The sequence below is a fragment of the Ovis canadensis genome, chromosome 13, assembly GCF_042477335.2.
Source record: "Ovis canadensis isolate MfBH-ARS-UI-01 breed Bighorn chromosome 13, ARS-UI_OviCan_v2, whole genome shotgun sequence".
Classification (NCBI taxonomy): Eukaryota; Metazoa; Chordata; class Mammalia; order Artiodactyla; family Bovidae; genus Ovis; species Ovis canadensis.
Genome location: NC_091257.1, coordinates 78,549,914 through 78,563,973, shown reverse-complemented (window position 1 = coordinate 78,563,973; position 14,060 = coordinate 78,549,914). Strand labels below are relative to the sequence as shown.

The 14,060-nt window shown below is 46.8% G+C and overlaps 1 protein-coding gene across 7 annotated transcripts in view; it reads right to left on the bottom strand.

Moving 5' to 3' along the window:
• The window catches only part of ZNF341 (zinc finger protein 341), a 40,559-nt gene extending 37,542 nt beyond the window's left edge, over window positions 1-3,017 (bottom strand). For 2 of the 7 annotated variants that reach the window (XM_069548337.1, XM_069548340.1), the window contains exon 1: window positions 2,914-2,997. Coding sequence is in view for 2 of the 7 variants with exons in the window: in XM_069548335.1 (XP_069404436.1) it covers window positions 2,914-2,944 (31 nt within the window). In the remaining 5 variants the exon portion in view is untranslated. Of the gene's footprint in view, window positions 1-1,682; window positions 2,636-2,913 lie in introns of those variants that run through there. The other 5 variants (XM_069548335.1, XM_069548331.1, XM_069548333.1 and 2 more) reach the window with 5 other exon arrangements.
• Window positions 3,018-14,060: the final 11,043 nt, after the last annotated feature.

Below are 14,060 nucleotides of genomic sequence, written 5' to 3'. Positions count from 1 at the left end.
AAGTGCCCTAAAAAAAAAATAAAGTGCTTGATAAAAATGCTGCCTATCTATGCCTCTATAACTCATGCTTTCGAACTGCGGTGCTGGAGAAGACTCTTGAGAGTCCCTTGGATAGCAAGGAGATCAAATGAGTCAATCCAAAAGGAAATCAACCTTGAATATTCATTGGAAGGACTGATGCTGAAGCTCCAACACAACTTAGCAACTGAAGAACAACAAATCTAAAACTCAAACTAAATGTGTGGTTCCTCACCCCTAAGTCTGTTCCTCTCCTAGTAATTCTCATCAGTAAGAATAGGGTGCCACTGCCCACCCTGTCAAAGCCCCTGAGACAACCCCTGATTCTTTCCTTAACCTATCTCCCTTCCCACCTTGATTTCTAGCCCTTCAGGAAGTCTAGCCTAGTCTGTCTCCCAAAGATCTCTCAGATCCACTTTCTCTCCATCCCCCGAGCTGTCCTCGGGGCCCAGGCCACCATTAGTTCTCAGCAGGACGGCCACAGTGGTCTCAGCTCCCTGCTGCCACTCTGGCCCCTCCTGTCGGTTCTCAGGGCAGCCAGGGTGAACTTCATAAAACATACATTAGCTTGTGCAGCCCCACTGCTGAAAACTCCTTCTTAGCTCCACACTGATGCCAAGATAAAGTTCACAAACATCATCTTTAGCTGCTCACATGAACTTCTGTGAACCCCAGACCTCTCTTACTCCAAGGCTTTTTGGAAATGCAGTTCCCACTGCCTGGGTCACCCCTGGATCCCCACAGTTCTGCTGCCCTTCTCCAACCCCAGCATGATCACACAGTCCGAGGAACTGATTTTTCCTTTCCTTTCTTCATTACTCAGTACACAGACACGAACAGGACTTCCCTGGTGGTCCAGCAGTTAAGAATCCACCTGCCAGTGCAGGGGACACAGGTTCAACCCCTGGTCCGGGAAGATTCCACATGCTCTGGAGCAGCTAAGTTGGTAAGCCACAGCTACTGAGCCCTAGAGCTGCAACTACTGAAGCCTGAACACCCTAGAGCCTGTGCTCTGCAACAGGAGCAGCCACGGCCACGAGAAGCACGGGCTCCACAGCTCGAGTAGCCCCTGCTTGCTGCAACGGGAGAAAGCCTGTGCAGCAACAAAGACCCAGCGCAAAGATAAAGTATAACAAAGGCAAAAGCAAAATTATTTTTTAAAAAACACACACAAAAATACACACATTCTTGCAGTGAAAATTCAAACACTGAGGGAGTCCCTGAACCTAGAGAGGAAGTAGACCTCACCTCATCCTACTGGCCTCTCATCCACTGACTTGCCCTCCCATCACAGCACTGAAGGCCAGCTGAGGTTGTCCTCTTTTACTGATTACCTTTTCTATAATTATATAATTTCTGGGTCCCTCACCAATGAGTATTCCTAAAACTGAACCTTTAGGGAGGTTTCTAGGAAAGAATTCTGATCCTCCAAAAGTTAAAAGACACGCAACCGAGACTTCCTGAGGAGCTGTAGGGCTCAAAGCCTCAGCCACACACCACGAATCCAGCCTACTTTCAGTTTGCGCTCTGATTATGTGTGTGCTCATCTCATTCCTCTAAGAGCATTCTTGGATCTGTATCGCCCCTGCATCAACTCTGCCCGGCTCTGAGTTCCCCAAGACATCCTTTCCAGCTCCCAGCAAGTGCACATGGAGGTCCTTTACCTTTGTGCTGTGTGGAGTCGCTCAGTCGTGTCTGATTCTTTGCAACCCCATGGACGGTAGCCCGCCAAGGCTCCTCTGTCCATGGGGAGTATCCAAGCAAGAATACCGGAATGCGTTGCCATGTTTTCCTCCAGGGGATCTTCCCAGCCTAGGGACTGAACCCAAGCCTCCTGCATTGCAAGTGGATTCTTTATGGTCTGAGACCTCTGCCTTTGCCTGGCTCCAAAGCTCACAATTCCCAGAGCCTGAGGGCCATTCACGTGCTAGGATCTGACAGAGCACAGGATAACCAGCAGGTGCCGTGTTTGCTGGTTTGGGTCTGGGAACTCAGTAGCCCGGTCAACCACACCGTTGGCATCCATCCTTTCTTGATCTGGGTTTTTAAGACCATGCACCCCAGAAAAGTACACAAAGCAGGCATCCAGTGTTTGTTTGCTGCTTTTGGGTGGCATCAATCCTTTCCTGTCCGAATTAGAGACACTATGCCAAAGCACAAAGCACACAGCTGGTGCTCAACGCAGGCTCTTCAGGGGCTTCCCTAATGGCTCAGTGGGTAAAGAATCTGCCCACAATGTGGGCAAGCCAGATTAGATCCCTGGGTGGGGAAGATCCCCTGGAGAAGGGTATTAGTAACGCACTCCAGTATTCTTGCCTGGAAAATCCCCACCATTTTCCCACTGGGTGCAGCCCTTCCCAAGCCTCGCATCCGCCGGGCAGCCTAGCTCACCCCGCAGTTCCAAGCCTGCTCGCACCCCACCCCCGGCTGTTCTCTCCAGGACACTGCTCCCCGCGCCCAGCTCGCGCGCCCGCCCGGGGCCCTGGCGGCTGCGGCTGTTCCGGCCCGGGACGCCCCTCCCCGCGGCGCCAGCCCTCCCCGGCTGTTCCGGTCTCGGTGCTCGCCCCCGCCGGGGCCTTCCCTCTCCCGCTGTTCTTGTCCCGTGGCCCCCCACTCCGCTGGGCCCCGGCTCCCGCGGCTGTTCCGTTCCCGAGACGCCCCCCACCACCACTGAGCCTCAACTCCGCAGCTGTTCAGGCCCCGCGGTCCCCCACCCCCGCCGGGCCTCGGCTCCCGCGGCTGTTCCCGTCCATGCCCCTCCCGCTCCGCGGCTGTTCCGGTCCCGATGCCCTCCGCCCCGCGGCCGCCACGCGCCCTGAGCCCGGCGCGGCGGGTTCGCGGCGGGAGGGGGCACAACGCGGAACAGCCGCCTCCCCCGGCCCCGCCGCCGCTCACCCTCCAGGGCCTCGAAGATAGTCTGCGCCATTTTGGAGCTGCCGCTGCTGCTGAAGCCCGAAGCCGGGCTACGCAAGCATTGTGGGAGCGGCGGCGGCGGGATCGGATCCGCCAGGGGGCGCCCGGGAGCCGCCGCCGAGCCCCTCACCACCCCCGAAAGCCGGGAATGACCCGTGGGACCTCCGGGATACCAGGACTCTCCCAGCCCCGCCTTGATGACCCTCACAGCGGTGCACATGGGCTCCTATCCCGGCCTCACTTGATCCCCCCAATCCCATCTCTGGCGCAGAGAGGCACCACCAAACCTTGTTTTCTGCACCCCTTCCCCCCCACCGGACTGACTCCCAGCTCTCGTGACACAGACCTCTGTCCCACCGCCTGCCACCTCACAACTCTGCAACATGGACCGAACACTTTCGTAGTACACAGTATCCCCACCTCTGCAACACCAACCCCTATTCTTATCCCATCTGGACCACCCAACTTGGTTGCAAGGACTCCCATCTCCACCTAATACAGAACTACTGCCCAGCTGTGCAACATGGAGTCCCTTCCCTTGTCGTAGACTTCTCATTCCCCCTCCCACACTAACCACCATCTCTACGTGTTGGAAGCCACTGGCCTCTCCCCACGTGAATCTCCTCTCTGCCTGGTCTTAATCCCCCATCATCTGAGAGATTCCCCTTGGCTGATACATAACCCCCCCGCTTCCACTTTTTGGGAACCTCCATTTCCTTTTCACATGGGCCTCCATCCCTGCCTCTGGAGGACCCCATTTTTGTTATATAAACCCCCAATACCCACCTCAGCAACCCTCCCAGCCCAACCTCACAGGAAACCCATCCTGGTCTCCCAAGGATCCTCCTGCCTCCTTTGGATCCCCCATCACACACAGACCTCTCTCTCATCTTCCTTTATGTTCCATCAGCCCCTCCTTGGAGACTTACTATGTAACAAGTTCTCCAATACTTTGGCCACCTGATGCAAAGAACTGACTCATTGGAAAAGACTGATGCTGGGAAAGATTGAAGGCAGGAGAAGAAGGGGACAACAGAGGATGAGATGGTTGGATGCCATCACGGACTCAATGGACATAGTTTGGGTAAACTCCCGGAGTTGGTGATGGACAGGGAGGCCTGGCGTGCTGCAGTCCATGGGGTGGCAAAGAGTTAGACACGACTGAGCAACTGAACTGAACTGAACTGAAGTTCTATAATAGCTCTGGGAATACAGTGGTTCTTTCCCTTGAAGTTGGTGGAGGGGGTGCAAACAGACATTAAATCTTTTAAAAGATTGTTTAATTACAAGGTGTGATGTTTCAAAGATGTACACTTGGGTCACAAGGAAGAGATGGGGTGTGCTTGGGAGGGAGAGGGGAACCATGGAGGTGGCCAAGAATCATGATCTCTCTCCCATGGGATTTCCCTGGTGGTCTAGAGGTTAAGAATCCACCTGCCAATGAGGGGAACACAGGTTCATTCCCTGGTTTAGGAAGATTCTACATACCAAGGAGCAACTAAGACCCTACGCCACAATTGCTGAGCCTGTGCTCTGGAGCCTGTGAGCCACAGCTACTGAGCCCCCTCCTCTAGAGCCTGTGCTGCGCAACAAGACACCACAATGAGAAGCCCTCGAGGGACAAGTAGAGAGTAATCCCCGTTCACTGCAACTGCAGAGAGCCCGCACATGGCAACGAAGCCCCAGAGCAGCCGAAAATTAATTTAAAAAATGATCTCTCCCATGAACATAGTCATGTGTTCCTACAAGTGGACTACCATAGATTTGACTCTAAACATTCTCCTTGTTTTTTCTTAAATACCTATGTTAGCCTCATCCAAAGCAATCATCACAAAAATCACAGTTTTCATTTTCTTATATTCACTAAATATTGTTGTTGTTGTCGCTAAGTCATGTCTGATTCTTTGTGACCCCATGGACTGCAGCATGCCAGACTTCCCTGTCCTTCACCGTCTCTTGGAGTTTGCTCAACTCATGTCCATTGAGTCAGTGATGCCATCCAACCATCTCATCCTCTGTCACCCCCTTCTTCTCCTGCCCTCAGTCTTTCCCAGGTTCAGGGTCTTTTCCAATGTGTCAGCTCTTCACATCAGGTGGCCAAAGTATAGAAGCTTCAGCTTCAGTATCAATCCTTCCAGTGAATATTCAGGGTTGATCTCCTCTAGGATTGGTTTGATCTCCTTGCAGTTCAAGGGACTCTCAAGAGTCTTCTCCAACGCCACAGTTCGATAGCATTAGTTCTTCAGTGCTCAGCCTTTTTTATGTTCCAACTCTCATATCTATACATGACTACTGGAAAAACCAAAGCTTTGACCAGATGGACCTTTGTCAGCAAAGTAGTCTCTGCTTTTTAATATGCTGTCTGGGTTTGTCATAGCTTTCCTTCCAAGGAGCAAGCGTCTTTTAATTTCATGGCTGCTGTCACGATGCACGGTGATGGGACTGGATGCCATGATCTTAGTTTTATGAATGTTGAGTTGTAAGGCAGCTTTTTCGCGCTTCTCTTTCGCCTTCATCACTAAATATATAACTCCTAAAATTAAAAATATACAGTCTGTTCAAAGCACCACTGTCATAGGACATTGTTTCACTGCTCCTGATAAACTACCTCAAAGACCCTCTGTCTAAAGGCCCATGTCTGCCATGCACGTCTCATCCCGTTCTGAATGCTGCTCCCCACCCACCACCACTAGCACCCTTCCCCATCCTATTTCCTCCTTGCACAACTGGCTCTGAGCAACTGTCCCCACAGAGACTTCTTGCCCCTCCTCTTTTCCTGGGAACCTTAGAGACCCAGGGCCACCTTAAGCCCTAAACCCCTGTTCTCATTGCCTCTCTGGCAAAAGTAAGCCAGGCTTCCCTTATCCCCATCTTCTTTTAACATTCCCTTGATCCAATGGCCACAGATCCTTATCATCTCTCCTCAACGAGTTTCTCAATATAACTGTTTGTTTTTTCTTTTTTAAATTATTCAAGTAATGAATTAATACATTCACATTCATGTAATTAGCTTAAAAATATGTATTGAGGGATTTCCCTGATGGTCCAGTGGTTGAAACTCCATGCTTCCAATGCAGGGGGCTTCGGTTCGATTCCTGGTCTAGGAACTAAGATCCCACATGCCACAAGGCAAAAAAAAAAAAATTAGCATTGAGGACCTTTTGTAGACGAGACACTGTTCTAGATGCTAGGGACACAACCATAAATGAAAAGACCAAAATCCTTGCCTTCATGGAGTCAACAGAGAGACAGAGACATGTCTGTCTGTCTCCCAGAAAAAAAAATATTTTTTTTCCTGGGATGAGGGGAAGCAACTTTAGACAGAGTGGTCAGGGAAGGCCTCCCTGGGGAGGTGAACCTGAGAAATGAGACGGAGTCAGATGGAGAAAAGGGAACAAAAAGGCAGAGCTTATTAACTTTAGCATCTTGTGCAAGTGCAAAGGCAGTGAGGCCAAAATGAAAGGAAGGCAAGGACTATAAAGGGGGAAATGAGGATGATAAATGATACATGGATACAGGAGGATGAGGTTGACTAGATGGAGAGGGTCGCTGTGAGGTTGTGGGTTTTTTTTTTTTTTAAGGGATACACTATAATTTATTTCTCTGGCTGTAATGCTCTCACTAATTCAATTATAAGTCAAAATGATGTGTCTTAGAATTATATTAGGTTACTTGTGAAAACTTTGCAACTGCTAAAGGCCTAACATCCAGATATATTCTCATTAAGTATAGAGGTGTGGGCTTTGATTGAAGTCTCTTGAGTAGAAAGAGAAAATAATTTATGATACTTTTTTTACATTGGTTACTGCTTTTACTTTACATAGTACATCACTGGTTTTGCAGAAATATAACCATGAAGAGCTCTGGTCTTCATATAGGATACTGAGCTGTTCTTCATCAAATGTCCTCCAGGAAATTCTCTAAGTCTTTTCCCCCTCCTTTTCAGTAATGATGTCTATTATTACATATTTATTCATCCCTTACTCTGGATCAGACACTGTTTCAGAGGTTTGGGGTTTTAATTCAGAGGGTATGGTGATGGATTAAATGATTCCTCTAATATAGACCTTAGATATTTCTCATGTACAGACAGTCCCTGACCTGCAGTGGTTCAGTTTATGATTTTTCAACTTTATAATGGTGTGAAAGTGATATGTATTCAGTAGAAAAGCTTTGAATTTTGATCTTTTCCCAAGCTAGCAATCTGTTACGATGCTGGGCAGCAGTAGCAAGCCACAGGTCCCAGTCAACTGTGCAATCAAAAGGCTGAACAGTCAATGTACTTACAAACATTCCATATAAGTGTTCTGAGAATGTTTAAGGTAGGCTATGCCTACCTATTCATTACGTTAGGTGTATTTTCAACTTAATGATATTTTCACCATCAGTGGGTTTATCTGGACATAACCCCATTGTAGAGCCGACCCACTGGAAAAGATCCCGATGCTGCAAACACTGAAGGCAGGAGGAGAGGGGATGACAGAAGATGAGATGGTTGGATGGCATCACCAACACAACGGACATGAGTTTGAGCAAACTCTGGGAGATGGTGAAGGACAGGAAAACCTGGTGTGCTGTAGTCCATGAGGTGGCAAAGAGTTGGACATGACAGAGTGACTTAACAACAACAACCCCACTGCAAGTCAAGGAAGGACTGTATTTTTGATACATCTAGGTGCATATACACATTTTTATCTGCTCTTCAGGCCTTTGCACATGCAGTGCTCTCTTACTAAAGTGCTATTCTCTACCCCTACCCCATCTTGTGATATTCTTCAGCCACTGGAAGTTCCCCTTTTCTGTATCTCCTCAACAGGGAGCCCTCTGAGCAGAATGCTTCATCCTTCCAGGTGGATGGAGGCAAACATCAAAGCTTGGGATAGAGGCAACCTGGGAAATGCTTGTTGACTGACTACTTGACTGATGGAACAACTGAATGAGCGTTCATGGACATAGAACCCTACTTCCAGCAGGCTCTCCAGTCAGGCTTCCCCCTGCTTCAAACTTCTCACTCACCTCCATCTCTTCTTCCACCAAAATCTATCAATCCTATGTCACCTTCCCTTAGGGCCAGCAGGTTACCACTGAACTGAATCCGGTCACAGTTCAGAGACTCCTGAGCTATGTAACATAGCTATTCCAGGGATGGAGCCAAGCAGGGAGGAGGAAGAGTCGGGGAAATGTCCAGTATTCCCTTCCACACTAAGTGCACCAGCCACCCCAGAAAAGATAACTTCTCCACAGTGAGGGGAGAAATCACGAGCAGCTTAAACCAGACTCCCAGACTTAAGGGGAAGGAACTAAGGACACACAAAGCAAAGCTTGATACTGACATCATGTTAGGTTTCCTGGTATAATTAAGAGACAGCTAAGCATGGTGGTTGTTACAGCATGAACTGTTTCCCCACCCCAATTCAAATGTTGATATCTTAATCCCTACTACATAGTCTGTTTGAAAATAGGGCTTTTGAAGAGGTAATTAAGGTTAAGTGAGAACATAACTTAGTGACTAAGTATGCACAGGTCATTTAGGTGAACCCTAATCCAATATGACTGATGTCCTTAAAAGAAGAGGAGTTTTGTGTGTCTCAGCATACAAAGACTAAGTGACAACAGTAAGAAGGCAACCATCTGTAAGTTCAGTTCAGTCACTCAGTCCAGCTCTTTGCAATCTCATGGACTGCAGCACGCCAGGCTTCCCTGTGCATCACCAACTCCTGAAGCTTGCTCAAGCTCATGTCCATCAAGTTGGCAATGTCATCCAACTATCTCATCCTCTGTCGCTGCCTTCTTCTCCTGCCTTCAATCTTTCCCAGCATCAGGGTCTTTTTCAACGAGTTGGTTGGAAAAGATGGCCAAAGTATTGGAGTTTCAGCTTCAGCATCAGTCCTTCCAATGAATATTCAGGACTGATTTCCTTTAGGATTGACTGCTTTGATCTCCTTGAAGTCCCAGGGACTCTCAAGAGTCTTCTCCAACACCACCGTTCAAAAGCATCAATTCTTCTGTGCTCAGCTCTCTTTATAGTCCAACTCTCACATCCATACATGACTACTGGAAAAACCATAGCTATGACTAGACAGACCTTTGTCAGCAATGTAATGTCTATGCTTTTTAATATGCTGTCTAGGTTGTCATAGCTTTTCTTCCAAGGAGCAATGTCTTTTAATTTCATGGCGGCAGTCACCATCTGCAGTGATTTGGGAGCCCCCAAATAAAGTCTCTCACTGTTTCCATTGTTTCCCCATCTGTTTGCCATGAAGTGATGGGACTGGATGCCATGATCCTAGTCTTTAGGATGTTGCATTTTAAGCCAGGTTTTTCACTCTCCTCTTTCACTTTCATCAAGAGGCTCTTTAGTTCTTCTTCGCTTTCTGCCATAAGGATGTTGTCATCTGCATATTTGAGGTTATTGATATTTCTCCTGGCAATCTTGATTCCAGCTTGTGCTTCATCCAGCCCAGCATTTCGCATGATGTACTCTGCATAGAAGTTAAATAAGCAGGGTGAAAATATACAGCTTTGATGTACTCCTTTCCCAATTTGGAACCAGTCTGCTGTTCTGTGTCCGGTTCTAACTGTTGCTTCTTGACCTGCATACAGATTTTTCAAGAGTAAGGGGGTCTGGTATTCCCATCTCTTGAAGAATTTTCCACAGTTTGTTGTGATCCACACAGTTAAAGGCTTTGGCATAATCAATAAAGCAGAAGTAGATATTTTTTTGGAATTCCCTTGCTTTTTTGATGAACCAGTGAATGTTCGCAATTCGATTTCTGGTTCCTCTGCCTTTTCTAAATCCAGCTTGAACATCTGGAAGTGCATGGTTCACATACTGTTGAACCCTGGCTTCAACAGGAATTTTGAGCGTTACTTTGCTATCGTGTGAGATGAGTGCAATTGTGCGGTAGTTTGAACATTCTTTGGCATTGCCTTTCTTTGGGATTGGAATGAAAACTGACCTTTTCCAGTCCTGTGGCCACTGCTGAGTTTTCCAAATTTGCTGGCATACTGAATTCAATCAAGGAAAGAGGCCTCAAAAGAAAGGAAATCTAAAGACACCTTGATCTTGGACTTGCAGCCTCCAAATTTGTGAGAAAATAAATGTCTCTTGTTGAAATCACCCAGTTCATGGTATTTTGTTAGCAAACTAATACAGCAGGTAAGATAAAAAAAATGGCGTAAGGGGCTGGATTCCAATCATTTATTAGCTAAATCATTTTAAGCAAGTTACTTTGCTTCTCTGTTTCAGTTCCAGTAATTAGATGAGAATGAATTGGTTAACAAAGCTCTTAGGAAATAACTCCTGACATACAGCAAATAACCTGTAGGTGCTCACTAAATAAATAAGTTCAATTTCACAGGGCAAATGTGAAGACATAGACCAAATCCTGATGAACTCAGAGTTATGTACCAAGAAAATGTCACCAGGCAATGATTAAGTGTCCTCATATGGCAACTCTTTACCCCAGGCTCCCTGATGGCAGAAACTTCCTAGTCTCTGTGAGAAAGGCCTATTTGCTGAACCAGTTTGCCAATCAAATAGCATCTCCTGTTGCCAGGCCATGTGTCAGAGATCAGTGGCTGATTCTTCATGGGAGTAGCAGGTGATAATTCTAGAAGTCCTGTTTGGTTCCTTTCCAAATTTTCTACGCTTTTTAAAAAAAAATTAATTATCTGCTTGCTGTAGCTATTGTCTAACTTTAAGTCTTGTGTGGAAAAGTTTTTAAAACCTGTCTGTGAATTATAATACCTGACGTCTGTGTTGATCTATTCCTCCCATATGTTGTATTTGTTTTTTCTTCATGAAGTCTTGGGTTCCTGGTTCTCTCTGACTGTGTGCTGGTGTCACCTTGAAAAATTATTTGTGGTGGTTCCCTGAAGGCAAAGATAAATGTGCCCTCTTCAGAAAGACTTCCCATTTACTTTCGTCCAAGGTTTGGGGGCATTACCAATCACTTCCAGTGATCATTAGGGGCAATCCAGTTATCACTTCAAACTGGGTTCCCAGTTCATGGCTTGAGAATTCTTGGGCTACCAGACTCTATTCCTTGGGACACAAAAGTACACATCAATGTTTTCAACTCTCTGAAGAAGGGTTTTTTAAATATTCCCTGCTCCTTTTCTTTCAACTGTTCTGCTCAGGGACTTCTCTGGTGTTCTGGTGGCTAAGACTCTGCACCCCTCTTGTAGGGGGACCAGTCTTTGGGGAACTAGTTCCCACACGCCACAACTAAAGAGTTTGCATGCTGCAACTGTTAAAGATCCTGCAAGTCACTAAAAGATTCCACATGCTGCAATGAAGACTGACGATCCTGTGTGCTGCAAGTAAGCCTGGCACAGCCAAAATAAATGAAAATAATTAATATTAAAAATTAAACCTGTTCTGCTCAGTATCAAGGGAACCTTTTCTTAACTCCCTTTGGGTCAGTGGTGTAGGATGTGCAGCAGGTTCCTATCACATTAAACACAAGGGTGAAACCCTTAAGCCTAATGTGAGGAGATTCTTCTGTTAGGCTCCCCATTTTGGATAGGCCCTGGACTTTTACTTCTGTCCCTCTTGCCCTATGTGGCTAGAGAACTGAAATCCACAGGTTCAACACTGGCAAAACCCCTCAAGTCATAATAGCTTTGGTGCTCCAGTATTCCAATCTTCCTGTTAAATATCTGGTTACCAGCTTTCACCTAATAATTGGCCTAGGAGTTCCCCCAGGATTTTAAGATTTGGTGTTTCTCAGAGCATATTTGTTAATATTTTATCCAATGTTGCTATTTTCAGAGGGAAAATTAATTGAATAAATTAGCCCACCATCCCCGCCGTCATCCGAAAAGAAACTCCAGTCATAGTGATAAAATATGCATACATGCATGCTCAGTCATGTCTGACTCTTTGCATCCCTGTGTGCTGTAGCCTGCCAGGCTCCTCTGTCCATGGGATTTTTCCAGCAAGATTACTGGAATGGGTTGCCATTCCCTGATCGAACCTGCATTGCCTGTGTCTCCTGCTCTACAGGCGGATTCTTTATTGCTGACCCACAGGAGAAACCCCAATGGTAAAATAGGGCCGGCATAGTTCCTTCTCACTCACCTCTGACATCGTCTTCTGACACTGACCTAGGCAATAACGTCACAGATAAATACTAGGTGGTCCATATACCAGGGGAAACCCTCACAAGTCACAGCTACTACTCCGTGTGTAACTGCTATCCAATGACATCTCTACACAGTGAGTTCAGTTCAGTTCAGTCGCTCAATCGTGTCCGACTCTTTGCGACCCCATGAACTGCAGCACACCAGGCCTCCCTGTCCATCACCAACTCACTCCCGGAGTTCACTCAGATTCATGCCCATCGAGTCCGTGATGCCGTCCAGCCATCTCATCCTCTGTCGTCCCCTTCTTCTTCTGCCCTCAATCCCTCCCAGCATCAGGGTCTTTTCCAGTGAGTCAGCTCTTTGCATGAGGTGGCCAAAGTACTGGAGTTTCAGCTTTAGCATCAGTCCTTCCAAAGAATTCCCAGGGCTGATCTCCTTCAGAATGGATTGGTTGGATCTCCTTGCAGTCCAAGGGACTCTCAAGAGTCTTCTCCAACACCACACTTCAAAAGCATCAATTCTTCGGCGCTCAGCCTTCTTCACAGTCCAACTCTCACATCCATACATGACTACTGGAAAAATCATAGCCTTGACTAGATGGACCTTAGTTGGCAAAGTAATGTCTCTGCTTTTGAATATGCTGTCTAGGTTGGTCATAACTTTTCTTCCAAGGAGTAAGCGTCTTTTAATTTCATGGCTGCAGTCACCATCTGCAGTGATTTTGGAGCCCCCCAAACTAAAGTCTGACACTGTTTCTACTGTTTCCCCATCTGTTTCCCGTGAAGTGATGGGACCAGATGCCATGATCTTCGTTTCCTGAATGTTGAGCTTTAAGCCAACTTTTTCACTCTCCTCTTTCACTTTCATCAAGAGGCTTTTTAGTTCCTCTTCACTTTCTGCCATAAGGGTGGTGTCATCTGCATATCTGACGTTATTGATACTTCTCCCAGCAATCTTGATTCCAGCTTGTGTTTCTTCCAGTCCAGCGTTTCTCATGATGTACTCTGCATAGAAGTTAAATAAGCAGGGTGACAATATACAGCCTTGACGTTCTCCTTTCCCTATTTGGAACAGTCTATTGTTCCATGTCCAGCTCTAACTGTTGCTTCCTGGCCTGCATACAGATTTCTCAAGAGGCAGGTCAGGTGGTCTGGTATTCCCATCTCTTTCAGAATTGTCCACAGTTTATTGTGATCCACACAGTCAAAGGCTTTGGCATAGTCAATAAAGCAGAAATCGATGTTTTTCTGGAACTCTCTTGCTTTTTCCATGATCCAGCGGATGTTGGTAATTTGATCTCTGGTTCCTATGCCTTTTCTAAAACCAGCTTGAACATCAGGGAGTTCACGGTTCACGTATTGCTGAAGCCTGGCTTGGAGAATTTTGAGCATTACTTTGCTATCGTGTGAGATGAGTGCAATTGTGCGGTAGTTTGAGCATTCTTTGGCATTGCCTTTCTTTGGGATTGGAATGAAAACTGACCTTTTCCAGTCCTGTGGCCACTGCTGAGTTTTCCAAATTTGCTGGCATATTGAGTGCAGCACCTTCACATCATCATCTTTCAGGATTTGAAATAGCTCAAATGGAATTCCATCACCTCCACTAGCTTTGTTCGTAGTGATGCTTTCTAAGGCCCACTTGACTTCCTATTGCAGGATGTCTGGCTCTAGATGAGTGCTCACACCATCGTGATTATCCACACAGTGACATCATACACAAATGTCACCCTCAGTGTTCTGAGATATCTAGGAAGACCTCTGAAGAGATCGCATTTGAGCTGAAGCCTGAACGTTGAGAAGGAGTTAGCTATGGGAAGAACTTGGGGTGATGCATAGGAAACAGGGAGATTAAGAAAGGCAAAAGCGCTCAGGCAGGAGTGTTAAGGTCAAGGAACAGCAAGGCGGCTAGTTTCGCTGAAGAGAAGTGACTGAGAGGGACAAAGGGAGAGTGGAGGTGTACGATTAGAGAGGAAAACAGGGGCCAGATCATACAGTCTTCTGCGGACCATGAGAAAATGTTTGTTTTTTAAGAACATATGG